Here is a 28,000-nt window from a genome sequence, read left to right as displayed (position 1 = left end):
TAGCAGACACTCTTATCCAGAGTGACTTACAGTTAAGAGTTAAAGTATAGTTTATGTAAACCCGCTTAAGTAAATCATTCATATTTGGTTAAACCCATTGGCTCCACTTTAAAATCTCCAAAGTTTTGACAAACTATTTGGAGATAACTTATCTAAAAGTACTCAAATATTGATAGCTGTACATGGGGAACTAAGAGAATAAAAAAGTTAATTCAGCAAGGATGACTTGGACACCAGTATTGGATACCACAGGTCTGGGATCCAGGTATCTCCTATCGTATGACATAGATTCAAACTTTTGATAACAAGTATGAAGAAGATAATCCATCGCCTGAGCAAAAGCCATTACAATCCCCAAAGTCTAGCTCAGATAGCTGTGCTGCTAACTGAAATAGATTGGGAGAGGAGCCTTTATCGCACTAGAGAATTCCAATGTGTTGTTAGCTCAACTTCAATTTGGTGGTAATCTTGCCTCCAGTTAATGGCTGACCCTTTCTAATACCTTACGAAAAACATGATTTTATCTATTATAGTACAGTATTTTCAATCAATAGATGGCCAACATATTCACATGCACACCTTTGGGACATTCAGGTAGGTTATAGCAGTGGTTGAATCGAATGGGATTAGGCAAAGGGTTCACTACTTTAGGATTGGGGACAGAACACTGGGAATAGAAAATATTTTAGTTAAACAAAAACATTTTGGAAAAGCTATAGTTACTTTTTTGGGGTACAGTTTCCCCGTCTTCAAAATTCACACAGGTTATTGTAGTTGCACATCCAACTCAGTAGATGGCAGTGGTCCATGTTTTGCAACGTTTGAATCAACGCATCGAATTTAGAGGAAGTAAAATCATCGCGATTGAAGCTCGCAGTCAACCGGGAGTACCGTGAAAGTAGATAACATTTAGAATTGTGTAATTTTAGAAATGTCTAACGCAACACCAGTGATCAAGCCTTCAAACAAAGAAAACACCCGTGTCTTCCTTGATGTAGACATTGGTGGTGAAAGAGGTTAGGATATAATGCGTTAATGCGTTTAGTCAAAAAACTGGACTCGATAGGCTAATGGCTAGCTAGCAGAACCGGGTAATATTAGTTTCTTGAAAAAGCACATTCATTCAAGCTAGCTAGCTAACTTTATCGTGTTCTTAAATTGTTAACGTTACGCTACAGCAAAACTGCAGCGACCAATGTAGCCATGTTAAATAAAAAATGTGCCATTTGCATGCTGTTTTAAACATTTAGATGCTTGTTTTGTTAGCTAATTTTACTGTCTGAATGTACGTTAGTTAGCCTAGCAACTATGTTACCGTTCATTCGCAATTATAACTTACCAGTACATTGCATTTGAAGCACGTGCTGTCATGTCTTGCATGAATAGTCAACACACACCAGTATCTACCCGAGTATCCAGTTCAGGACTAACTTAAACTGCTTATTTTTATGAGTTAGTTACTACAACTACTTAGAAAATTGCATTTATCAAGACCAGCTGTCCACACAGTCGTGACCTTTTTTGTTTGATGTCTTCAGTTGGCCGAATCGTGTTCGAACTGTTTGCTGATGTTGTCCCCAAAACTGCTGAAAACTTTCGAGCACTCTGTACTGGTGAAAAGGGAACTGGCAAAACCACAGGGAAACCACTCCATTTCAAAGGATGTCCTTTTCACAGGAGTAAGTAAATATGGCTTTCCACTGTTTGTGTGGAACTCAGCCCCAAACACCCACAGTTTCAAATTCATAAGTGGTTTATAGCTATGTAACTGATGCTTTATCTGCAGTAGCCATGTAGCTACATTTCCCCTCTCATTTTGTTCTAAATTACTACCTTGAAACCTATTTTACCGATGCATAGCTATTATAGATCACATCTATAATTCAGTAGTAAAAACATTTTATAGCAACAAACTTCAGAAAGTTAATGACCTCTTACTTGTATTTTACACTGTCAATCAATTTCAGTCATCAAGCAATTCATGATCCAGGGAGGTGATTTCTCCAACCAGAATGGCACTGGAGGAGAGAGCATCTATGGGGAGAAATTTGAAGATGAGAACTTCTATTACAAGGTAAGGATTTTCATAACGGCATGGAATAACATATAGCTGGGGCTAGTATAAATACCTGGCCCTAATCATAACATATACTTTTAGTTTTCTTCGTCATCTCTAAATTAACATGTGGGTGTTGGGTCTCCTTCCCAGCACGACAAAGAGGGCTTGCTGAGTATGGCCAATTCTGGACCAGCCACCAATGGCTCCCAGTTTTTCATCACCACTATGCCTACTGCTCATCTAGATGGCAAACATGTGGTCTTTGGACAAGTCTTGAAGGGGATGGGGCTGGTGAAAACACTGGAGGCCATAGAGACCAACGAGGACACGCCTGTCAAGGTAAATCAGTGAACGCAACTGCCACATTAAGTAGGAGCTTGGTGTAATGTGTGTGATGACATTATCATCAGAGGTTGTTTTGGGGCATATTAAAACTGCAGCAAGCTGTATGTTTTGTAGCCAGCAGGTAGATTACCTAGTATTTTTCTGTAAGGTGCGTGACACTTGTGAAATGCTCATCATGTATTAACAGTTTTGCTCTGATGTTTCTTTCCACATAGCCATGTGTAATTGCTGAGTGTGGTGAGCATAAAGATGGCGACGACTGGGGAGTAGCACCGAATGACGGCTCAGGGGACACCCATCCAGACTACCCAGAGGACTCCAACGTTGACCTAAAAGATGTTAGTAGGCCTACCTTTTTTTCTCTGAATGCTTCTCTTAAAATATTCAGAGAATATTAGTAGTTCTTACTACTAAGTATAAATAAGCAAAGAATATTGTCTTAACCCTTATTCAACCTGAATATGCCTGTCAAATTAAAAGTGTATCATGAACTATGAATTGCTATGATTGTGAAAATGACATAAAAGTCTCACACTTGTCTTTTTGGTTAGGTTGACAAAGTCCTGTCTGCTGCTGAAGATATTAAGAATATTGGGAACAACTTCTTCAAGAACCAAGACTGGCAGTCTGCAATCAAGAAGTACTCCAAAGCTCTCAGGTGAAACATGGTCCCGAGCTCACTCTTCTCTTGCTGTGATTTGTGTGTGTACTAGGCCTGCTTGTGAACTAGGCCTGTCTGCTTGTTCATGACATGCTTTTGAATGTGCGATGACCATAGAAGTTGGCCAAATGGCACAGATCTGGGACCAGGTTAGCAAAGTGTGGACTAAATGGTGAAATGTGTCTCTTGCCAGGTATCTGGCGCTTGGCGGAGACGAGCAGGAGATTGAGAAGGCCCAAGCGAAGCTGGAGCCCACAGCGTTGAGCTGCATTCTCAACACAGCTGCCTGTAAACTGAAGATGCAGCTCTGGCAGGAAGCCATGGACAGTTGTGACGAGGTAAGTATTTTAGGCCAGCCAAAATCCTAGAAGCAAGCCCTATCACGCTACCATCACTAGGCTACAGTATGATTGTTTATTAATGGCAAAGATTCAAAGGCCATTCGTGGTCAGTACTGTAAGTCTCTATGGAACAGATTGAGTGCAACTTAGGATACGTATATTTGTAGGTCAATTTGTAGATAAACATTTAAAAGAAACACTGAAGTGTAAAACTTAGCGCAGTTACTATTTAGTCTGATTTTGTGTGTTTGTTTTCAGGCACTGGAGTTGAACCAGAAAAACACTAAGGCTCTGTTCAGGAGGGCCCAGGCCTGGCAAGGACTGAAGGAGTACAGTAAAGCCATGGTAAAGAAAAACTTATCATATCAGACATATTTCTGACTTCAAAATGTGTAGCCTTGGTGCCAGCCTAACTAAAATGTGCTCTTTCTGGACTGGAACCCATGCCACAAAACTATTTATTTGCACTAAAGGATGCCGTCAAGAGTTGGGCCGACTCGTTTCTTAAATCAGTGAAGTTGACTTGTCACAGTGTCTGTTGACTCACTGAAATGTTTTCAACTTGTTCCATTAGAGTGATCTGAAGAAAGCTCAAGAAATTGCACCAGAGGATAAAGGTTTTTACTGCTTTTTTATTGTGACAATCAATGTCCTCACGTGTTCCTTTCAATATCCCAAATGCTAACTATAGAATACATGGTCAATAGTGAGAGCAGTATATTTATCAAATTAAACTTGTTTAGAAACCCCCGTTGACAGATGTGCAACATTAGATTTTTCGTTTCATCATGATCGGTTGTTTTCCTTGCCTGACCAAGTGAATTTACTTTTTGCATCCTTTAACAGCAATCGGAAACGAGATGAAGAGAGTCCAGATAAAAGTGAAGGAGGAAAAGGAGAAAGAGAAGCAAATCTATTCCAAAATGTTTGCATGAAGGTATCGGACAATAATTTGATATAGGCCTATCCTTAAAGTCCACTTGCCAATAGTTATTTCGTTTAGGCAGCTAGCTCCAATACAGGTCCATATTGAAAACCAGGACCGTATAATCATATTGGCTGTTTAATGAGTGGCACACAAGGGTAGCTGAAAATGAAGTTAGATACGTAACAAAATGTAAGCATTTTTTTGTTGAGGAAGCATAAACCTGTCAGCATTTTGTCAAGAGTATTTCACTGTATTAATTTCATATTCTGTCATGTTTACTCTGAATAACTAGTGTTATATCCCTTTATTTATATTTCTGAATGTTTAATATAAGCCATAAAGATGAAATGTGGTTGGTTAGTTGACTCTTTCTAGAAATTTCCGTACGCCACCTGTATACAATGCAATTAAATACTACCTGTACGTTCAATGAGAGAAGTATAGAGTAAGACACCGAGGCACGGTAAATATTTTATTCACCCTCATACATTCTACCCACTAATGACATTATGTACAGTATCTCATAGATCATATGCTGTTGTTGCTAATGGCACCTGCAACTAGCTAATGAAATAACCCTACATTTTGGCACTGTTTCAAAGAGATTTTGATCCATGTCAATGTAGCTTCTTCTGCTTATGGCATACAAATATATAAAATACTTTTTAGCTGCATTCAGAAAACCGTACATGAACCAAAGTCACTGTTTAATGCCCGTACTTTACAATGTTGACATTCAGTTCCATATCTATGCACACAGTATAGTAGATTCTAAAAGCTGTCTTGGCAGCAAGCCCTGAATGTGTTTTTGCAGACACCACACTTGAGGTTTCTGACCTCACTGCTACAATTGGTGCCTCGTGATATGTCTGAATGAAAAGGGAAATCACATTCCGTTGTAGGCTGGTCCTCCGCTGCCTTCGGGCACCACCCAGTTGATGTTCTGGCTGGGGTCCTTGATGTCGCACGTCTTGCAGTGGACGCAGTTCTGAGCGTTGATCTGCAACCTCATACCTTCTCCAGTTTCGAGTGGAACGTACTCATATACACCTAGTGAAAGGGGAATGAAGGGAGTTAAGACAAATCTATTGACAACCCTAACTAATACTGTAAGTCTACTCTTGTGAAACATAGGTTAATGACTGATGTGAGAAATGATAGCTATGCAGCCAGAATTACCGCAGGTGTGTGCAGTGCAGTCCTCCTAGACAGTCACAATTCATTATCCATTAGATAATGAAATTACATTTCAATGGTGGTACTACTTACAATGAACAAAAATATAAACGGAACATGTAAAGCGTGTTGGTCCCATGTTTCATGACCTGAAATTAAAAAAATCCCAGAAATGTTCAATTTTGTTCAGTGTAAATGCATGGTACTGCACAGAACAAAAATGCAACGATTTTACAGAGTTAGTTTATTTATTTCAATTTACAGATTTCCTGAAATTAAGGTTAAATAAAATGAATTTAACTAGGCGAGTCAATTAAGAACAAATTCTTAATTACAATGACGGCCTAACCCGGTCGACGCTGGGCCAATTGTGCGCCGCCCTATGGGACTCCCAAACATGGCCGATTGTGATACAGCCTGGAATCAAACCAGGGTATATAGTGACGTCTCTAGCACGGAGTTGCTGCGCCACTCGGGAGGCCCTAAACTRKGGGGGGGGGGGGGGRCTAGAATACGCTGTCATACTTGTTGATCCAGAGCATCCCAAACATGATCAATGGGTGACATTTCTGTTGAGTATGCAGGCCATGGAAGAACTGGAACATTTTCAGCTTACAGAAATTTTGTGCAGATTCTTGCGACATATGGGGCCGTGCATTATGTTGAAACATGAGGTGATGGCGGCAGATCAATAGCACAACAATGGGCCTCAGGTTCTCATCACGATAGCTCTTATGCCTGCCTGCCTGCCCATACCATAACCCCACCACCACTGGGCACTCGGTCCACAACATTGATATAGGCAAACTTCTTGCCAACACGTCTGCCATCTGCCCCATACAGTTGAAACTGGGGTTCATCCATGAAGAGCACACTTCTCCAGCGTACCAGTGGCCATCGAAGGTGAGCATTTTCCCAATAAAGTCGCTTACGGCGCCAAATTGCAGTCAGGTCATGATCCTGGTGAGGACAACGAGCAAGTAAATTAACTTTCCTGAGACGGTTTCTGACAGTTTGTGCAGAAATTCTTTGGTAGTCCAAACCAAAAGTTTCATCCGCTGTCTGGGTAGCTGGTCTCAGACCATCCTGCAGGTGGAGAAACCGGATGTGGAGGTCCTGGGCTGGCGTGGTTACACGTGGTCTGCGGTTGTGAGGCCGGTTGAACGTACTGCCAAATTCTCTAAAACAACATGGGAGGCAGTTTATGGTGGGAGAAATTAACATAACATTTTCTGGAAACATCTCTGGTAGACTCTCCTGAAGTCAGCATGCCAATTTCACGCTCCCTCAAAACGTGAGACATCACGCGCATTGTGTTGTGTGACCAAACTGCACATTTTAGAGTAGCCTTTTATTGTTCCCAGCACAAGATGCACCTGTGTAATGATCTTGCGGTTTAATCACCTTCTTGATATGCCACACCCGTCAGGTGGATTGATTATCTTGGCAAAGGACAAATGTTCTCTAACAGGGATGTAAACAAATTTGTGAACAAAATGAGAGAAATAAGCTTTTTGTGCGTGTGACAATTTTTGGGGATCTTTTATTTCAGATCATGAAACATGGGACCAACACTTTACATGTTGCGTTTATATTTTTGTTCAGTGTATTTAATGGGTGGTACTAAAAAGTTTTTAATTTACATTCTTTATGGATGGGAAACCATGAAAGAGATGCAGAAATATAAATCCCAGGTTCTAGGTCAGTAATTTAGGCCAGACATCTGGAGAAGACTGATTTCTAACAGTGTTGTCTGCATATCAAATCAATCATACTGTATTTATTACAGCTCTGCCTCTGTAGCAGTATTGGGTTTGATATTAATTTCACAGAGAATAAACCTGGCTGTGCCGAACAATATCAATGTCGAGTCATATTGGTTGTGCAGGCAATGACAGCACTTGGAAGCAGCAATGGTGTGCACTCTGCTTGGGTTTACTTTATTGATAGAGGGTCAGGTCTTTCAGTGGACAGTCATAACAGAGAGGAAGAGGCGATGCGAGAGGTTTTAAATCTGTCCAGGAAAATAAGCCCACCAAGTAGGGTTGCACATTTTGGGGAATATTCAAAAAGGTGGAAACTTTCCGTGGGAATTGACAGGAATATATGCAAATTAATATTAATACCATTTAAATGTAGATGTTTTTTGCATTGGATATATTTGGGGACAGAAACAAACCTTTTACCTTATCATAAGTAGACATAATTGCAAATGATTAAATCCTTCCAATAGAAAAAAACAATGGATTAATTAAATTAAATGAGTTGACTCTTCATATGGGATGATATCACTGAGCAACAAAACAAAGTGAATATTGAATGAACCCCATTGATCCATCGCATCTCCCAAAAACATTTTCAACATAGATCTGTAAAATGATAGTCTAGAAACTAAAGCTTTGGTTGTCTTCCTCTCAGGCTTCCATGTCTTCTTCCTGGAACTCCTCAATGTCCACCTCTTGAACATCAGACTCTGAGGCCTCATCTTCACTGTCACTTTCCAACCTTGTTGAGGATGGCTCGTGTCAGGCTCAAAAAGCCTCAAATTTGCCCGGATGGCCACCAACCCTCGTATTGGTCAGAAACAAAGACCAGTTGCGCTCTGAGGCGACTGATGTTGGTGGGATTTGGAGGATGATGGAGGCAACAGGGGAAAGAGCCTCAGATCCACAAAGTCCCTTCCACCAGGTGGCTGATGAGATATGTTGGCACGACTGCCATATTGCATCTCCATCCCAAAGCCCTTGCTTGGAAGTGTACTTTGTCAGACTGGCAAGAACCTTGCCCTCATCCAGGCCAAGGCAGCGATAGTAGTGATGACACCATAGGCCTTGTTGATCTCTGCACCAGGCAGGATGCTCTTGCCAGCATACTTGGGGTCCAGCATGTACGCTGCGGAGTGTATGGGCTTCAGGCAGAAGTTAACACGCTTTTTGATGTATTTCAGAACTGCAGTTTCCTCTGCTTGGAGCAACCGTGAAGTGGGCAGGGCAGTACGGATTTCTTCTCTTACATCTGCAAGCAGAGTCTGAACATCAGACAGGATGGCATTGTCTCCATCAATCCGTGCANGTGAAGTGGGCAGGGCAGTACGGATTTCTTCTCTTACATCTGCAAGCAGAGTCTGAACATCAGACAGGATGGCATTGTCTCCATCAATCCGTGCAATGGCTACTGCGATAGGTTTCAGGAGTTTCAGGCTTCTTACCACTCTCTCCCAAAATACATCATCCAGGAGGATCCTCTTGATGGGGCTGTCTATATCGGCAGACTGTGATATGGCCATTTCTTGAAGATACTCCTTCCCCTCCCGGAAACTGTCAAACAAACCTCAACAGGTGTTGCTGGGCAGCTTCAATGTGGTCCTCTTATTCTTCTCACTTTGCTTGGTGAGGTAGATTGCTGCTATAACTTGATGACCCTTCACATACCTAACCATTTCCTTGGCTCTCTTGTAGGGTGTATCCATTGTTTTCAGTGCCATGATGTCCTTGAAGCAGATTCAATGCATGAGCAGCACAGCCAATGGGTGTTATGTGAGGGTAGGACTCCTCCACTTTAGACCAAGCATCCTTCATGTTCGCAGCATAGTCTGTCACCAGTGCAAATACCTTCTGTGGTCCATGGTCATTGATGACTGCCTTCAGCTCATCTGCAATGTAGAGACCGGTGTGTCTGTTGTTCCTTGTGTCTGTGCTCTTGTAGAATACTGGTTGAGGGGTGGCGGTGTAGTTAATTATTCCTTGCCCACGAACATTCGACCACCCATTAGAGAAGATTGCAATACAGTCTATGATTTGCTTGACCTTCACTTGAACTCTATTGAATTCTGCATCCAGCAAATGAGTAGATAAATCATGTCTGCTTGGAGGGGTGCATGCTGGGCGAAGAACATTCAAAAATCTCTTCCAATACACATTGCCTGTGAGCATCAGAGGTGAACCAGTTGCATACACAGCTCGAGCAAGACATTCATCAGCATGTCTCTGACTACATTCCCCCATTGAGTCAAAAAACATCTCATTCCAGGAGGACCATGAGCTGTTATCAATAAGGTATCTGATTCATAATTTTCACCTCAAATAGAAGTAGAAGGACTTTTGTCAGAGGTTGTGAGCGCTGAGGGAACTTTTTGCACTTGGCCAGATGATTTTGCATCTTTGTTGCATTCTTCACATATGATTTGGCACAGTATTTGCAAATGTACTAAGCTTTTCCTTTTACATTAGCTGCAGTGAAATGTCTCCACACATCAGATAGTACCCGTGGCATTTTCCTGTAAAGATTAGGGGGGGAAATGACAAAAAAAACTAAATACAATTCCATGTACAGATAAATAGTTAAGCAGTTAGATTAAACAACTCCTTTGTAAGATAAATGTTTTAAAATGAAACATGGAAACGGGTGTGGAAACAGGTGAATTAACACTCAGTTAGCAGGCTCAAGCAAGCTAAAAACCCACATGGTAGCAAAAACAAACTAGCAGAAATTGTTAACAAGTTAGAAATTATTTAAACACTTTGCTGTAGGCTACTATTTACTAGTTAACAAAAAATAATGTATGTCATATAAAATACACCGCTCAAAAAAATAAAAGGGAACACTTAAACAACACAATGTAACTCCAAGTCAATCACACTTCTGTGAAATCAAACTGTCCACTTAGGAAGCAACACTGATTGACAATAAATTTCACATGCTGTTGTGCAAATGGAATAGACAACAGGTGGAATTTAGGCAATTAGCAAGACACCCCCAATAAAGGAGTGGTTCTGCAGGTGGTGACCACAGACCACTTCTCAGTTCCTATGCTTCCTGGCTATGTTTTGGTCACTTTTGAATGCTGGCGGTGCTTTCACTCTAGTGGTAGCATGAGACGGAGTCTACAACCCACACAAGTGGCTCAGGTAGTGCAGCTCATCCAGGATGGCACATCAATGCGAGCTGTGGCAGAAAGGTTTGCTGTGTCTGTCAGCGTAGTGTCCAGAGCATGGAGGCGCTACCAGGAGACAGGCCAGTACATCAGGAGACATGGAGGAGGCGTAGGAGGGCAACAACCAGCAGCAGGACCGCTACCTCCGCCTTTGTGCAAGGAGGAGCAACTGCCAGAGCCCTGCAAAATGACCTCCAGCAGGCCACAAATGTGCATGTGTGTGCTCAAACGGTCAGAAACAGACTCCATGAGGGTGGTAAGGGGCCCAACGTCCACAGGTGGGGGTTGTGCTTACAGCCCAACACGTGCAGGACGTTTGGCATTGCCAGAGAACACCAAGATTGGCAAATTCACCACTGGCGCCCTGTGCTCTTCACAGATGAAAGCAGGTTCACTGAGCACATGTAACAGACGTGACAGGTCTGGAGACGCCGTGGAGAACGTTCTGCTGCCTGCAACATCCTCCAGCATGACGGTTTGGCGGTGGGTCAGTCATGGTGTGGGGTGGCATTTCTTTGGGGGCCGCACAGCCCTCCATGTGCTCGCCAGAGGTAGCCTGACTGCCATTAGGTACCGAGATGAGATCCTCAGACCCCTTGTGAGACCATAGCTTGGCCCTGGGTTCCTCCTAATGCAAGACAATGCTAGACCTCATGTGGCTGGAGTGTGTCAGCAGTTCCTGCAAGAGGAAGGCATTGATGCTATGGACTGGCCCGCCCGTTCCCCAGACCTGAATCCAATTGAGCACATCTGGGACATCATGTCTTGCTCCATCCACCAACGCCACGTTGCACCACAGACTGTCCAGGAGTTGGCGGATGCTTTAGTCCAGGTCTGGGAGGAGACCATCCGCCACCTCATCAGGAGCATGCCCAGGCGTTGTAGGGAGGTCATACAGGCACGTGGAGGCCACACACACTACCGAGCCTCATTTTGACTTGTTTTAAGGACATTACATCAAAGTTGGATCAGCCTGTAGTGTGGAAGAATGCACTGTGCATGCAAAGGTTGCAATTCCATTGAATTGGGGATAGTTTAACCAAAATATGCCACTATACTAAGAATTGCCTCATGTGTATCCCACAAAAAAAGCTAACTGTTTTGATGAATTTAAGCAAAATTCCCCCAAATTCCCAGGCTTAACTTGCCATGGAAAATATGGAGCGATTAGACCTGGCATCTCCAAACTGTTGCTACAAAGTTGGAAGAACAGAACCGTCTAGAATGTAATTGTATGCTGTAGCGTTACAATTTCTCTTCCCTTCACACAACTAAGGCGCCTAGCCCGAACCATAAAAAACAGCCCCAGGCCATTATTCCTCCTCCACCAAACTTTACAGTTGGCACTATGTATTAGGGCAGGTAGCGTTCTCCTGGCATCCACCAAACTCAGATTTGTCCGTCAGACTGCCAGATGGTGAAGCGTGATTCATCACTCCAGAGAACGCGTTTCCACTGCCCCAGAGTTCAATGGCAGCGAGCTTTACACCCCTCCAGCCGACGCTTGGCATTGCGCATGGTGATCTTAGGCTTGCGTGCGGCTGCTCGGCCATGGAAATCAATTTTATGAAGCTCCCGACGAACTCGGTAGTGAGTGTTGCAACCGCAGACAGACGATTTTTACGCGCTTCAGCACTTGGTGGTCCTGTTCAGTGAGTTTGTGTGGCCTACCACTTCACGGCTGAGCCGTTGTTGCTCCTGGACGTTTACACTTCACAATAACATCACTTACAGTTGACCGGGGCAGCTCTAGCAGGGCAGAAATTTGACAAACAAACTTGTTGGAAAGGTGGCATTCTACAACTGTCCCACATTGAAAGTCACTGAGCTCTTCAGTAAGGCCATTCTACGCCAATGTTTGTCTATGTAGATTGCATGGCTGTGTGCTTGATTCTATACACCTGTCATATACACCTGTCAGCAACGGGTGTGACTGAAATAGCCAAATCCACTCATTTGTATCTCAAAACGCCTGGAGGCACCACAGTAATATTACACAGCAATCTTCAGAGATGCGAAGCACGACTGCAGTAGAAGACAACCTGGCAGAGGTGGAAAAAGTACCCAATTCTCATACTTGAGTAAAAGTATAGATACCTTAATAGAATGTTACTGAAGTAAAAGTCACCCAGTAAAATACTACTCGAGTAAAAGTCTGAAAGTATTTGGTTTTAAATATACTTAAATATGAAAAGTACATTTAATTGTGAAAATATACTTACGTATCAAAAGTAAAAGTATAAATAATTTCAAATTCCTTATATTAAGCAAACCAGACGGCACGATTTTCTTGTTTTTAAAATGCATGGATAGCCAGGGTCACACTCCAACACTATTTACAAAAGATGTATGTGTGTTTATTGAGTCTGCCAGAACATAAGGCAGTAGGGATAACCACATGTTCTCTTGATAAGTGCATGAATTTTACAATTTTCCTGTTCTGCTAAGCATTCAAAATGTAGAGTTCTTTTGGGTGTCAGGGAAAATGTATGGAGTAAAAAGTACAATATTTTCTTCAGGAATGTAGTGAAGTAAAAGTTGCCAAAAAATATAAATAGTAAAGTACAGACACCCCAAAAAACTTAGTAGTACTTTGAAGTATTTTTACACTACTGCAACCCTTAACATATTGCTCAATTCTATCCAACCCTTTAAGATCTAAGTGATGTTCCTATGGTGTATGGGCGAAGGATGGATGTGTAATTGTGCATCAGTGGTACCTGCTGGACAGAAGCGCTGCTCAGGCCCATCATAGATGGCCAGGTTGTTGGTCACGGGGATGCTGTCATCCTTCAGGGTGAGGTGGGGGGGCTGGTCCCCCTCGTGGTTGGTGCCACTCAGAGCCACCGAGGAGAGCAGGTCGAAGCTCAGCTTGCCGTCGGGCTTGGGGTACTCGATGGCCGTGCACTCCTTAGCCGGTTTCAGCTGGGCCGAGTCCAGGCCTAGGGTAAAATAGTTGGAAGTTATCAAACCTTACAGGGCAGACCAGATAAAATAACCTTGGTTTGTTCCCTGAGGCAATACACTCAGCCTGAGCATGATTTTGCTGTTGCCTTGTCCGAAGACAACTTGGCTTAAACAGAAAGACTAGCATCCAGGAGAGGGCTACTTGTTGTTCTTACTTTTTCTCACATTTAAAGAGTTGCTATATAACCATCTGATGAACGTATCATACAAAACAACCTCAATATGTTGTACCTGCATGTTTCAGTGTCCATGGCTCCTTCCCTCTGAGTATCCAATAGAAGACACCGGTGTAGACCATGCCCCCGTACAGCCCAAAGTAGTTGTGGAACGAGGGCCTGATGTTCCTTACTGAGTACAGCTCTTTCCAGATCCAAGACTTCTTCAAATTGTCCTCATATTCAGGTACATGAAGTCCTGGAGGACATCAGATAATAATAACTCATTGTAAAGCAGAAGATGTTAGAATATCACCCACAAATTAAACTGCTCATTTACTTTGTGTAAAAACTCCATTCATGTACATACAAAAATGAAACTGGAAAGAAGCAATTAACATCAATGTTCTCCTATTGGCTTTAGTGATAAGAGTCTCTTCTCTTCAGTGCATATTTTATTGTGTTGAAATGTGCCTCAGGTTTCACCTCAAGTAACCAGAGGTGTGTGTGTGCATTTAATCAAAGGAAAGGGTTTTGGTCTGGCATAATCCTTAAGAGTCCCCGTGCGTCAGTCTAATTACCACAATAAAAAAATCCCCATCAAAATCTGTCTGTTTAAGCTAGATATGTTTTTTTTGTTGGTATGGGCTGCATCTTAATCTACCGCATCCACTTATGTGGGCCTTCCGCCGCTGAGGTGGAAGGTGGCTGAGCTACAGTGGTGTTTGTCAGACCAGGAGATATCCCGAAAATCGATCTTCTCACAAAAACGTTTGTGGAGTCCAACTGGTTTGGCCTAGAAAATAATATGATCACCATGGAAATGAGACTCTCACAATGGTCTTCTCCATTTTGCTCTAAGACCCCCCCCCCCCCCCCCCAGCAGTTAGGTTACCTGCAGTTTCAGATGCTAGGTCCTTGGCTGTGACTTTGGGGAAGATGGCCTCTGCGGCCAGCATGCCACTCTTCATGGCCGTGTGGGTGCCTTTAATCTTTGGTACGTTCATGAAGCCCGGACTGCATCCGATAAGCATACCCCCAGGGAATGTCACTTTAGGTAGGCACTGGATGGAAGAACAGACAGGTAAAGATTATAATCTTGAATGTAACCTCAGAACCAGTGGAAAACCTGACATCAGATTGATGCATTTCCCATTTTTGCTGCCAAGACACACAGTAGCCAGGTTTCCATTGACCCAGGTTTATTAAACACAAGCAATGTCGCTAAAATGTTTTTCAAAAATCAAAAAACATTTATCTGTTTGACAGGGATGGATTTTTCTTTTGTGAAACTTTCTTTATAATGGAAACTGATGACTGATTAATAATTTCAAGGTACGTGGGGCACATGATGTCATCACGTAACCATAAAGCTCCACTCCACATTGAATTGTAGATGCTACTGCTTGCTAAAATCACATTTTTCAACTATAAAGTGTTTATTTGCAGGATAAGGATTGTCCTGACTTTCGAGAATGCCTGTATTGCTTCACCTTGCATTTCTGGTTGGCTGGCACGTTTTGCCATCCAATTATTTCAGATCTGAAGGAGTGCAAGTTGGCACATGAGAATTATTAGAATATGGATGATATTAGTTAATTCTTGCATTCTATCCATGCTGGCTTTAGGGTCTATACCTGAGACATATAGGTAAGAGGGCATATAGGCTGTCCCCAATTTATTAATGCATAACATCTAAATGAATAATGGAAACACTTTATTATTTTTTAGCGACTTCATTACATCATTAAGTCCAGCTGTTTTTATTGACACAAGACAGTCCAATGGAAACGCACCGTAGCAGGCAATTGTCACATCTACTTTCTATGCAAACTCCCCAAAAAACTGGACAAGTTAATGGAAACAGCTATCGTCACTGAAGCATGCACAGAGCAACACACTCACACACCTTTGAGTAGTTCATAAATAATATACACATGACACACACACCTGATAGCCTCCCTCATTGAGCGCCCTGGCTCCGTAAGCGATTCTGTTCCCTCCCTCCAGGGTCTTGGCAATGAAGGGGTGGTGCTTCCATCGCTGGAACTCTCTGAAAGGGCTGAGGTACGGGTTGGTGTAGTCAAGCCCAACCTGGGAGTGGGGTAATACACAACATTCGTTTTTGACCTCAATGTATGATCTACATAAAAGTTTTAGCTATACACATCTCAAGTAGGGCTGTGGTGGTCATGACATTTTGACAGACGGTTATGCCAGTCTCACGGTAATTGACCGTTAATTAACATAAACACATTTAGCATCTCCAGGCCTCAACGCAAACATGCCACTGATGCACGCCTTTGGAACATCCACATAAAAAAAAAAGGATAATAAATCCATTTAATATACACCATCACAATAAATCCACTATTTATTTTAGGCAGTTCCAAAGAAACATTACATGAAGAAAATGTATTTTAGAAGAACAGAATTTGAGTGTCTGCTGTATGGTATCTGGTTATGCGCCATGCCATAGGCTTGTTAATTTAGCAGACAAGATATGCTTAGAAGTCTCCTGCAATTATTTTATGTTATAGTAAGAATAATATAATAGAACTTAGCTGAATAAAATAGAGTATGCATATAAAGTGGCTATGTTGAGCGTAAGAGTGATAACTTTAAATAGTTCCTATACGCTAGATTTAGAGTTATTTAGCAACTTTATTTGTGAATTATACAAACCTTAGAATGTCTTAAATCAAAACATATGGGCTGCATGGTGTGGCTATTGGCTATTGATGATTTGAGAAAGTCGCAGAAAAGCTTGCCCCCTGTTCCTTGCCTCAGGTTGCACATGCTGTTCTCTCATCAAGTGATCATATTTTCACCCTCCAGACTATTCTCAATGTAATTTTGTCTTTACTTACATGTAAAATTAGTTTCGATTTAGAAATGGCCCATTATCAAATGGACAGGAACAGGTGCAGGGGCCAAAATACATCCTTATGCACCCGAATAGCGAATGGAGGCCGCTTTCCCACGGTTAGTTTTTTAATCATGCCAGGTAACCAAGTGAAATATGTTCAGAAACATCGATAGTAACACGTTTACCACAATGAAACACATTTCATTAAACTGTTGACAGCCCCTCTTTCTGCGCGTTTGAGAAAGGAATGTAGGAGATATTCTGTAGCTAAACGTAAATGTGTCAGCCTATTAATTATGAAAATATATTATTACTAGGCTATTCAACATCAAATACAAATTCACTATCATTGTAGGCTAACTCTGTAAGCCGCCCTGCACAATAAATGAACCAACAGCATCTCCTAGGCCTACAGTATATATTCTCTCCCAGACTCATGCATAGAACGTTTGGAGCGTAACATAAGATAACTAGTCCATCCAGAACATATACTATTACAGTCCACACTCAAATGCGATTACTAGAATTTGTAAAAAATAAAAAATAAAATTAAAAGTGTGTATTAGGCTACACCAATTATGTGCCAAAGACATCTTAAATCTGTTTATATTTTGTATGTTTTTGCGTAACATGCGATAGGCTACTATGCTGTCGTATAACAGCAAAATCATTATTTTAATTCAAGTTTTTTTTAGACAGCGATTACCACTGTGAGTCTTCCTGGGTAAGTCTGAGAGCTTTGCACACCTGGATTGTACAATATTTCCACATTATTCTTTAAAAAATTCTTCAAGCTCTGTCAAGTTGGTTGTTGATTATTGATAGACAGCCATTTTCAAGAATTGCCATAACATTCTTCTTGATAAGCAACTCTAGTGTATACTGTATTTGGCCTTGTATTTTAGGTTTAGGGCTGTCCCCCCCAAAAATTATAATCTTGGTCAACCAAGAATGTGGGAGATCTGTCGACGTGCCCTTGAGCAGGGCGTTGACCCTGGATGCTTCGTTGTGTCGCTCTGAATGGGAGTCTGTTGGATGACTGGTGTGGTGTAGTTGTTGAGCGGCTTCACTGCAAGTATATTGTATGTTTTTGGATATTCAATAAAAATAATAATAATAATTAAACATATATATATATTTTTTTTAAGTTGTCTGTTCTTTCGACCAATCAATTGGCCGAAATTTTTCCACGTATTTTTCCACATATTAGATACATCCTGTGTGTTTTAAACAAATCAACTATACGCACTGAGCTTGTCTGATGCCTTAAGCGAACTGTTTGATTAAATAATTAAGACACACAAATGACTAGAGGGATTCCAACCGCAACTGATTTGATTGTGCCGGGCCTGGCTCAGACTTGCTGTGACGTGTAAAAAAAGACAGCTAGTGACAGTGTGACAAACACCCGTTGTCTTGCTCTCCTCCCTGTTGCAGCAACTACCACAGAACATCAACAGTGACATTACTTATAATGATCATAATAATAACAATAAGTAGCTCAATGAAAAAGGGTTATTATTATAATAAATATAATTTTAGACAATTTGGAACAGTGTAAACACTAAATAAATTATAAATAATACCAGAGAGGCTGGTCTAACAAAAAAAGTGTAAAGCCTTTATTACAGCATAGCAAAGATTAAAAACAGACGAATTTGTTGCGGGAGGCTTGGTGCTCACGGAATCAGTAGGCTATTAAACAAACACTCAACAGGCAACAGAAGCAGGATCTGTCTAATTTCTAAAGATGTATGTGGATGATTTATTTAACAGTTAGGCTATTGATTATAGATCAAATTAAGTTGGGGTTTCCTCTCCAACTTTCTTAGACAACAGCCCTGGCCTTAATTTTCTCGTCCCCTAACGCTGCTGCTGCCTCCACTGCATTGTTTTCAACACCAATATGCTGGTTAACTTTGTTATTATGCACATAGCAACATGGTCTAGGAAAAGGCGCCAATTTAACAGTGCACTGATGGGTTTTAGAACCACTATGCAATGTGGGAGAAAGCGCATGTTATAAAATGTATAATACCGTGTAATAATATAACCATATACAATTTTAGAAGCACGTCATAGACTGATGGACTGTGCCACCCCCACGGCCTCCACAATGGATCAGTCCACTCAAATAGGCACGAATCAGACAGGTTTCTTGTACACCACGATTTCTTTGTTTATTTTTTATTTGCTACTGCTCGACTAAAGAAATCTCGACCAGTCGACTAAATGGGGTCAGACCTATTTAAGTTATTGTCCTGCTGAAAGGTGAATTTCTCTCCCGTGTCTGTGGGAAAGCAAACTGAAATGTAAGTAGTTCTGTCCTTGACCTGTTCTTGTCTACTGATGTTCTGTATTATATGGCAATCTGTATTGTGTTTCATGTTTTGTGTGAACGCCACGAAGAGTAGCTGCTGGTTTTGCAACAGCTAATGGGGATCCTAATAAAATACCAAATACAAAACCAAGTTTTCAAATTAGGTTACTATTGTGGAATAACTACAATGTTGTTGATCCATCCTCAGTTCTCACAGCCATTCAATTCTGTAACTGTTATAAAGTCACTATTGGCCTCGTGGTGAAATCCCTGAGTGGTTTCCTTCATCTCCGGCAACTGAGTAGTGACTGGGTGTATTGATATACTATCCAAAGTGTAATTAATAACTTTACCATGCTCAAAGGGACACAACAAAATGTGGAAAAAGTCAAGGGATGCGAATACATTATTATTTTGTATAATACCCCCCCCCTTTTCTTTACTCCAAACTTACAGAAACAAAACAGACTACATGCATGTCATCATCAGACTACATATAATCTGTCCAGATCTCCATCTCTAGTGTCTGAATTATTGTTTGCCACTTGGCCTTAAAATTGTATGGTCGCCCATGCTATTTCAATAATAAGTCATTCGATTTTTCCATTGTGTCTCAATGATGGCGGATTGATTGACTTCCAAGTTTTTAGTATACATTTTTTCAAGATAAGTAATGAGAAGAGAATCGTCCAGCCCATTGGGCATCTCATGTCTTCAAATATGCAGACAGACGGATTAAAGTAAGTTTACATTGTAATACCTCTGACAGACAGCTTTCTAGCTCCACCCACAAGTTCCAGACTTTATAACATTCCCAGAAAGCATGGGTTATTGAGTCATTATTAGTTAAGTCATGACTCTGCCATTGTGCTGTAGAATTAGTGAATTTTGTCTCTTGTATAATCAATTCTATACATTAGGTTTATACTGGATTAAGAGTACATTTTCATTAACTGTAATTTCATTAGTTATGCTCCAACTTTCCTCCAAGTCTTGGTTCCAATAGTGTATATATTTTTTTCTAAGAGATTTTTAGTTGGATATGCTCTCTGCAAGGTTTTGCATATCTTCCCTATTACATGAACATCCTTTGACTCAAATACGATTCCCTCAAGGTTGCTCTGATACCACAACATTTTGATTTGAAATCTTCTGGATATGTAAATTGCATGTATTTTAAACTAATCTACATTGGTCAGTACAATATTTTTATTAAAATGTATTATTTCAGTTGGAAAGTTGAAAGCTTCCGAAGTTGACTGGAAAAGGCCATTCAAGATGAACGCCTTTTCGCCATGAACAGCCGTTATTGATCAATCTATATCTTGTTTTTTTGCATATTGTATTAAACTTGTTCTTGTATTTGTTTGTAAGTGTCAATTTTTAATAAACTGTTTGGTTGATATGTGTCAAGTCTGGTAAGACTTTTGCCATTCTATTGATTATAAGCTTTGTTATTATTTGTCACAATTTATTAAACTTAGGGGTCTATAAATCAGCAGGTGACTACAGATTTTCCTGGTTTTAATATAACCGAAATAACTATTTGATACATGGAACTAGGAAGCACTGAATTGAATGATGTGTGTTGTCATTTGTGTAAATAGAGGGGGGGGGGCTACTTTGTCCCAAAATGTTGAATAGAATTCCATGGGAAAGCAATCCATTCCTGGTGCTTTTCTCCGTGTGAATGTTTAACAGTATCTAATATTTATTCTTGGGTGATCTCTGTTTTTAGTGATTATTTTTGGTTTGCTGATAGTTGCTTCAGAGTTATTGAGTCTAAGAAGGATATAGGATCCGTCCAACTTAATTCTGATTTATATAAATTGTGAATGCTTTCTGAAGGCACTGTATAGGCCTATGCGTCTGCATAAGCTAATGGTCTACATGCTACGTATTAAACGCTTTGAAATAATCGTCACCTTAGAAAGCACTGTCCTTTTCGTTGTGTTTGGCTTTGATACAACATCCTCAACGACCATGTTTTCCACTCAGTTTCAACCTGCTGTTGAACATCTTTCTTCAAATTGATCGATCACAGTGAGGTCAAACAATGTAGCCTAACGGTGGGTTTTAAAACCATGATACTGTTTTGATTAGGTATTTGCATTGATGTCAGAGTGGTTAGAGGGACAATAGAGCGCTGAGTAACAGACCATTAGCGACTTGATGGTTAGCGAGTTGGGTACCATACCAATGCATGTCCAGAGTGCATAAAAGGAGATTACCGTGACTCAGCGGTCACGTGGAATTTGACTGCGGCCACGTCTCATGACTGCCGGTGTGGTGGTAATACAGTCACCGTAACAGCCCTAAGTTGTTATTTTAGGCCTAATTAAGATTCACATGATAAGCTGACAAACATCCCCTTAAAAAGGCCAATAAGATAATGGGTAGAGGTATACTACATTGACATACACTGACCTCAGTGGTAAAAAGGTTACTTCATTTAGAGTTCAGACCGTTTGAAAGTGTTAGCATGTCTAGTAGTTTGACTGTTGCCATTAAATGGCATCAAGAAGCCAAAATGGCCACCATAACAGGGACTCACCACAACGCCCAAGGCCACCAGTGGCTCGCCCTCGTTCAGGTGGTAGAGGAAGGAGCCGCCGTACGTGTTCCTGTTCAGCGGCCAGCCCACCGAATGCTCCACTCTGCCCGGTCTCCACTTCTTCTCATCAATCAGCCACACCTGGTCAAACAGAAAAATAACACCATTCATGGAAGTCGTTCTGCATAAAAGCATCTGCTAAATGACTCCAATGTAAAATGTAATCAATATGCCATTCTAATTTGGATCCATTTAGAAATAATAGCTACTACAAATTATAATAAATTAAGACCCTTTCAATCTGTAATGGATGACTGGTTGAAAACAGAAGACCAAGTATAGAGTATTTGTTTAATTCTGCCCAAATACAAAGACACTTTGAGAAAGACACTTTGGGATTTGAGGGGGCAGGGGGAGTTACCTCTTTTAGACCAATGGCGTAGGTCTGTGGTTCACAGTTCTCCCTGAGGTTGAACTGCCTGTAGAGCTGCTTGGCCAAGTGGCCATGGCAGCCCTCTCCGAACAGTGTCACTTTAGCATGGAGTTCCATCCCCCTCTCAAACACGTCCTGCAGAGGCAATGTAGAGGAGCATGTTATACTGATACAACAGGGATGAGGCTACTTGTCATAAATACTCTATTCAGTGCTGATTCTTCCTTGTTTTTAATCAAACTTGCCGTTTTTACAGTCCAACTCTAAACTTCCAAAGTCATACTGTATGCTTCACATTGGTGAATAAGTGACTGTACTGAAGTTTACCTTTGGCGAACCATCCTTAGCGATACCCACGTCATTGGTGGCAATTCCTTTCACACTTCCATCTTCATGAAATAAAACCTAAAAAACACAATCAGAAATTAAACACTTTTGAAAGTAGAATACAAGCGAACACGATCAATGAAAGCCAGTCATGTCCCGTCAACACATCACACTGAAATCAGTTATCGATCTCAGGCATGAAAACGACTCAAAATATCACGGCCTATATTTGGACAACGGCATCCAATTATGTAAATGTTTACAGAGAAAAATCTGACATTCGAGAAAAGATCAATGTAGCTTGTCAACAGTAATTGTCACCCCTACATTAGTAAGATGGCCTGTGTTTTCTTAAAATGTGAGAGAGGTAGAGAGTGGGCAGGGCTCACCTCAGCAGCAGCGTAGCCGGGGTAAATCTCCACTCCCAGCTCCTCAGCCTGCTCTCCCAACCAACGCACAAAGTGGCCCAGCCGCACAATGTAGTTCCCATGGTTGTTCATGGGCAGACCTATAGGAAAATCAAACAATTGCACAGAAACAGACTGAACATTCAAGGCTAATACCATAATTTCTGTATGTTTATAACAGAGCTTACAGGTGACAAGCTAGAGGTGTCATTTCATGTAAACATGCATGTGACTTTACCTGGCAACATTGGGACAGGGATTCTGTATTTCTTGGTTAGAAGGCTAAACACATCCTCTGTCACTGGTGTGTTCAAGGGTGCCTAAGGGAAGAGTACAAAAATAGCGTTAGCACTTTATCTTTAGCCTGTGTTGCTTGAAGACATTCCAGTGGGAAGTATCACAGTGTTGTCTGGGACTGTGATGCACTGTCATAGTTGTCTAAGAATGAAAAAAAGACCAAGAAAATGCCAGGTCCATATCCTGTGTGTATCCGTCTAACACAAGATGTCTGTGAATTGAGCATATGCTGCATATCCCTCACAGCCTTTCTAATAATAAAGAGCAGAGATGTGGACAATTTCATTTTAATCTCTCTCAGTGGAAAGAAACTCCTGCAGAGTAAACTCAGTGAGAAGATGCTTCTTTCCTCTGAATGACATTGTAACATTTCCAACAGACCGTCTGAAGCAGCCTCCAATTTTATTTTTTACTTTAGTTTCTTTAGTAAATATTTTCTTAACTCTATTTCTTGAACTGCATTGTTGGTTAAGGGCTTGTAAGTAAGCATCCATTCTATCCTACCCTGCCTTTCCAACGTCTTCGAAAGCCAAGTCAACAAACAGATTACTGACCATTTTGAAGCCCACCGCACCTTCTCAGCTATGCAATCTGGTTTCAGAGCTGGTCATGGGTGCACCTTAGCCACGCTCAAGGTCCTAAACGATATCTTAACCACCATCGATAAGAAACAATACTGTGCAGCCGTATTCATCGACCTGGCCAAGGCTTTCGACTTTGTCAATCACCACATCCTCATCGGCAGGCTCAATAGCCTTGGTTTCTCAAATGATTGCCTCGCCTGGTTCACCAACTACTTCTCTGATAGAGTTCAGTGTGTCAAATCGGAGGGCCTGTTGTCCGAGCCTCTGGCAGTCTCTATGAGGGTGCCACAAGGTTCAATTCTTGGGCCGACTCTCTTCTCTGTATACATCAATGATGTCGCTCTTGCTGCTGGTGAGTCTCTGATCCACCTCTACGCAGACGACACCATTCTGTATACTTCTGGCCCTTCTTTGGACACTGTTTTTTAACCTCCAGACGAGCTTCAATGCCATACAACTCTCCTTCCGTGGCCTCCAACTGCTCTTGAATACAAGTAAAACTAAATGCATGCTCTTCAACCGATCGCTGCCTGCACCTGCCTGCCCGTCCAGCATCACTACTCTGGACGGTTCTGACTTAGAATATGTGGACAACTACAAATACCTAGATGTCTGGTTAGACTGTACTCTCCTTCCAGACTCACATCAAACATCTCCAATCCAAAGTCAAATCTAGAATTGGCTTCCTATTTCGCAACAAAGCATCCTTCACTCATGCTGCCAAACATACACTCGTAAAACTGATCATCCTACCGATCCTCGACTTCGGCGATGTCATTTACAAAATAGCCTCCAATACCCTACTCAATAAATTGAATGTAGTCTATCACAGTGCCATCTGTTTTGTCACCAAAGCCCCATATACTACCCACCACTGCGACCTGTACGCTCTCATTGGCTGGCCCTCGCTTCATACTCGTCGCCAAACCCACTGGCTCCAGGTCATCTACAAGACCCTGCTAGGTAAAGTCCCCCCTTATCTCAGCTCGCTGGTCACCATAGCAGCACCCACCTGTAGCACACGCTCCAGCATATATATATATATATATCTCTCTGGTCACCCCCAAAGCCAATTCCTCCTTTGGCCGCCTCTCCTTCCAGTTCTCTGCTGCCAATGACTGGAACGAACTACAAAAATCTCTGAAGCTGGAAACACTTATCTCCCTCTCTAACTTTAACCACCAGCTGTCAGAACAGCTCACAGATCTCTGCACTTGTACATAGCCCATCTGTAAATAGCCCATCCAACTACCTCATCCCCATACTGTTATTGTTTTTATCCTTTGCACCCCAGTATCTCTACTTGCACATTCATCTTCTGCACATCTATCACTCCAGTGTTTAATTGCTAAATTGTAATTATTTCACCACTACGGCCTATTTACTGCCTTATCTTACCTCATTTGCACACACTGTATATAGACCTTTCTATTGTATTATTGACTGTATGTTTGCTTATTCCATGTGTAACTCTGTTTTGTTGTTTGTGTCGCACTGCTTTGCTTTATCTTGGCCAGGTCGCAGTTGTAAATGTTCTCAACTGCCCTACCCGGTTAAATAAAGGTGAAAAAAATATTGAGCATTGAATACCTGAAGACTTGGTGCGACCAAATCATGTGTTGGTGCCATCAACTTAAAAAAGTTGGTAGCAAGTGTCACCAGTGGAAAAAGTCTTAAGCCCTGCACACTAACATACCCCTCTCTCCTTCCAGTCTGGGAAGAGCTCGTTGAGGGCACTGGGCTCCAGGCAGGCCCCGGAGAGAGTGTGTGCGCCGATCTGAGAGGCCTTCTCCACCAGGCAGACACGCAGCTCCTTCTCCTGCTCGTTGGCCAGCTGCTTCAGCCGGATGGCTGCCGACAGCCCTGCGGGACCCCCGCCCACTATCACTACATCAGCCTCGTCGGCAAACCGCTCCATCTCCACACCTGGCCATAGACAAAACACCACACACAAATAGGTATGTCACCAATTGGGTTTGGAACTTGGGTCGTCTGAGCGGCACAGGACTGTGTTAGCCCACTGAGCTACAGCGACAGTCATTAGCTTGGGAGAGCTCACACAAGTCTTCAGGTCTCGGGCAAGGTTACACAAGCCTCTGTAAGACAAACTGGAATGAATAGCAGTATGTAGTACTATCTAATATCAAAAGTGGAAATGTGTAGTGCTGACATCAGAGTTCCAATAACTTAACTTACAATAGTATACACTGATAACAATAACTTACAATAGTATACACTGAAGGACAAATGTTTGTTTTAGGAAGACATAAGCCTAATATATTCCCCAGTCACTCACATATGAGATTATTTAAAAGTTAACATGAGATTAGGTGAGAAAAACAAAGGTGTTTGGGTGTTGCATAATGCAATACATTCCATTTCAGACTGTGTGCCATAGATGAGGTGAACCATAGATGAGGAGGATTACCCCCATAGCAGGTCTTTGTCCCTGGGGCAGATTGTGTAATGTGATGTTATGTACCTTCACGTAGCAGGGCTTTGTCCCTGGGGCAGATTGTGCAGTGTGATGTTATGTACCTTCCCATCGCGGGTCTTTGTACCTAGGGCAGATTGTGCAGTGTGATGTTATGTACCTTCGTCCCTAGGGCAGATTGTGCAGTGTGATGTTCTGTACCTTCCCATCGTGGGTCTTTGTCCCTGGGGCAGATTGTGTAGTGTGATGTTATGTACCTTCCCATCGTGGGTCTTTGTCCCTGGGGCAGATNTCTTTGTCCCTGGGGCAGATTGTGTAGTGTGATGTTATGTACCTTCCCATCGTGGGTCTTTGTCCCTGGGGCAGATTGTGTAGTGTGATGTTATGCGAGGCGTTACTGCGGACGAGCATTTCCATCTCCATGTGTAGAGCTGTGGAGGTGCATGTTCTGCTTTCACTGTTTTCAACGCTCTTATACACCTCTGGGCTGCAAAGAACAAGGCAGATCCGGTCAGTGCCGACTGGGACTGGCAAGGAAGCTGATTAAGATAGATCCTACTTTACACAAGTTATCTTATGCACTGTACTAACAATCACATAGTCAAAAGTACACTCATGGTGGCCTGGGCAACTCATGTCACTGGTTATGATGGATCACACAACTGAAGGAGAAGTAACAAATTATCATGACGTCATTATGTGAGTGTTTATTGGGCTATACAGCAGAACTGTATAATACACTGCAACTGAATGTGTCACTATTCTTCTGCCTAGCAGCTTGTGATATATTTGTATGGCCATGTGCACTTGTCAATAGGCACTCTCTTTTCTGAGATTGTCAGCAGAGTACTGGTATCAGCCAGATAAGTTATCACATATAGTAGTAACAAATCAGTACGAAAAAAAAAAAAAGTCCTAGCCCTCTACATGATCCTCAAGACTCTTCGTCAATCATCTCCCTGACCACCTTCCTCTGATCAAGCTATAAACTGTCCCTCTGAATCTTTGGAGGATCCATGCACTCAAAGACTTGGCCTCTATTGGTTGCAAGAACTATAGCAAGCTACAAAGTTAGCTAGCTAGCCAGCCAAGTTACTTTCAAAAGTTAATATATTTATATTATTCTAAGAGTGGTTTCAAAACACACAATGTAAGAGGAAACGTAGCTACCAATTTATCTTTGTTATACACGTACTAAAATAATATTCTGACCCAAGGACAGTCGTTCGTGTGCACTATATCTGATTTCAACTTTGCCCTACATTTGGTTTGGCTAGTTAGCTACAGTGCCAGAGTGGAGATAGCTAACGTTAACTAGTTAGCGTTAAAAGATTTCACAAAGCTAATGTCACCCATCTTATTATGAAAATCTTAGTGCATGCCACTCTCAAATTATAGCTAGGTAGTTTTGATAACTATCATTGACAAGTTAGGGGGACCAATATGTGTCAAAAGGCAAGAGAGAGAACATGGAAATTGACACGCGTGTGCATAGATAGCTAACTTACCTTGAATTGAATATCTGCTAGCTGGAAACATTGTATGAATTAACATTAGTCAGCTAGTACTAGCTAGCTCACCAGTTAGCAGCGGTAGTCTTTGGGTACAGCCGAAGTGCTCTCGCAGCTCAGCCACCCCAATGCTCGTGTAAGTCTGATTGGACCACAAATCTCCTCCAGAGACACCTTATGAAATTCGTCTCATAACACATACATAACATACCGTCGAGATGATCAGTAACTGCGCAGAAGCTGTAATGTTCTGACACGTTCACGTGAGTGAAAATAGGCGGTACCTGCGTAAATGTAGATCTCACACTGACTGGATTGACTCAGAGACATGTACACTGTAATTAGTATCCATTTCATAATCAAATCAAATTTTATTCGTCACATGCACCGAATACAACAGGTGTAGTAGACCTTACAGTGAAATGCTTACTTACAAGCCCCTAACCAACAGTGCAGTTTCAAAAATGACTGATAAGAATAAGATATAAAAGTAACAAGTAATTAAAGAGGAGCAGTAAAAAATAGCAATATATACAGGGGGGTGCCGGTACAGAGTCAATGTGCAGGGGTACCGGCTAGTTGAGGTAGTATGTTCATGTAGGTGGAGTTAATTAAAGTTACTATGTATAGATGACAGAGAGTGGCAGTGGTTTGGAGGGGGGGGGGGGGACAATGTGAATAGTCTGGGTAGACATTTGA

General features: G+C 41.8%; 2 protein-coding genes across 5 annotated transcripts; one reads left to right on the top strand and one right to left on the bottom strand.

Moving 5' to 3' along the window:
* Positions 1–843: 843 nt before the first annotated feature.
* Positions 844–4,764, top strand: LOC111965840 (peptidyl-prolyl cis-trans isomerase D). Its single transcript, XM_023990190.2, has 10 exons — positions 844–1,016; positions 1,539–1,679; positions 1,968–2,074; positions 2,210–2,398; positions 2,620–2,742; positions 2,956–3,062; positions 3,259–3,403; positions 3,665–3,751; positions 3,981–4,023; positions 4,253–4,764. The coding sequence occupies exons 1-10, from the start codon at positions 932–934 to the stop codon at positions 4,339–4,341; spliced, it is 1,116 nt and encodes a 371-aa protein (XP_023845958.1). The 5' UTR covers positions 844–931; the 3' UTR covers positions 4,342–4,764.
* Positions 4,765–4,793: 29 nt separating this feature from the next.
* Positions 4,794–27,476, bottom strand: LOC111965839 (electron transfer flavoprotein-ubiquinone oxidoreductase, mitochondrial). 4 transcript variants are annotated; one of them, XM_023990188.2, is made up of 13 exons: positions 27,371–27,476; positions 26,125–26,277; positions 25,053–25,282; positions 22,714–22,795; positions 22,458–22,576; positions 22,069–22,146; positions 21,730–21,876; positions 21,309–21,449; positions 15,516–15,659; positions 14,461–14,629; positions 13,642–13,824; positions 13,164–13,385; positions 4,794–5,384 (listed from the first exon to the last, which is right to left on the bottom strand). In XM_023990188.2, the coding sequence occupies exons 3-13, from the start codon at positions 25,272–25,274 to the stop codon at positions 5,221–5,223; spliced, it is 1,671 nt and encodes a 556-aa protein (XP_023845956.1). In that variant the 5' UTR covers positions 25,275–25,282; positions 26,125–26,277; positions 27,371–27,476; the 3' UTR covers positions 4,794–5,220. The 4 variants fall into 4 exon arrangements, with proteins under 4 accessions (XP_023845956.1, XP_023845953.1, XP_023845954.1 ...); XM_023990185.2 differs by having other exon boundaries at positions 27,299–27,442; XM_023990186.1 differs by lacking the exons at positions 26,125–26,277; positions 27,371–27,476 and adding an exon at positions 25,992–26,075.
* Positions 27,477–28,000: the final 524 nt, after the last annotated feature.

The sequence above is a fragment of the Salvelinus sp. IW2-2015 genome, linkage group LG6.2 (genome assembly GCF_002910315.2).
Source record: "Salvelinus sp. IW2-2015 linkage group LG6.2, ASM291031v2, whole genome shotgun sequence".
NCBI lineage: Eukaryota > Metazoa > Chordata > Actinopteri > Salmoniformes > Salmonidae > Salvelinus > Salvelinus sp. IW2-2015.
Note: the sequence above shows the minus strand (reverse complement) of the source record. Positions and strands in the feature narration are given on the sequence as shown.

What these genes read in the sequence shown, in the direction of transcription:
- LOC111965839 (XM_023990185.2), bottom strand. Translation starts at nt 27,344, where the DNA reads ATGTTAATTCATACAATGTTTCCAGCTAGCAGATATTCAATTCAAG. An exon ending in CAGACTGGAAGGAGAGAGGG is followed by an intron (nt 22,796 to 25,052) that starts GTATGTTAGTGT and finishes CTCTTCCCTTAG; the next exon opens with GCACCCTTGAACACACCAGT. An exon ending in TCAATGAGGGAGGCTATCAG is followed by an intron (nt 14,630 to 15,515) that starts GTGTGTGTGTCA and finishes TCTTCCATCCAG; the next exon opens with TGCCTACCTAAAGTGACATT.
- LOC111965840 (XM_023990190.2), top strand. Translation starts at nt 932, where the DNA reads ATGTCTAACGCAACACCAGTGATCAAGCCTTCAAACAAAGAAAACACC. An exon ending in CCAACGTTGACCTAAAAGAT is followed by an intron (nt 2,743 to 2,955) that starts GTTAGTAGGCCT and finishes CTTTTTGGTTAG; the next exon opens with GTTGACAAAGTCCTGTCTGC. An exon ending in CCATGGACAGTTGTGACGAG is followed by an intron (nt 3,404 to 3,664) that starts GTAAGTATTTTA and finishes GTTTGTTTTCAG; the next exon opens with GCACTGGAGTTGAACCAGAA.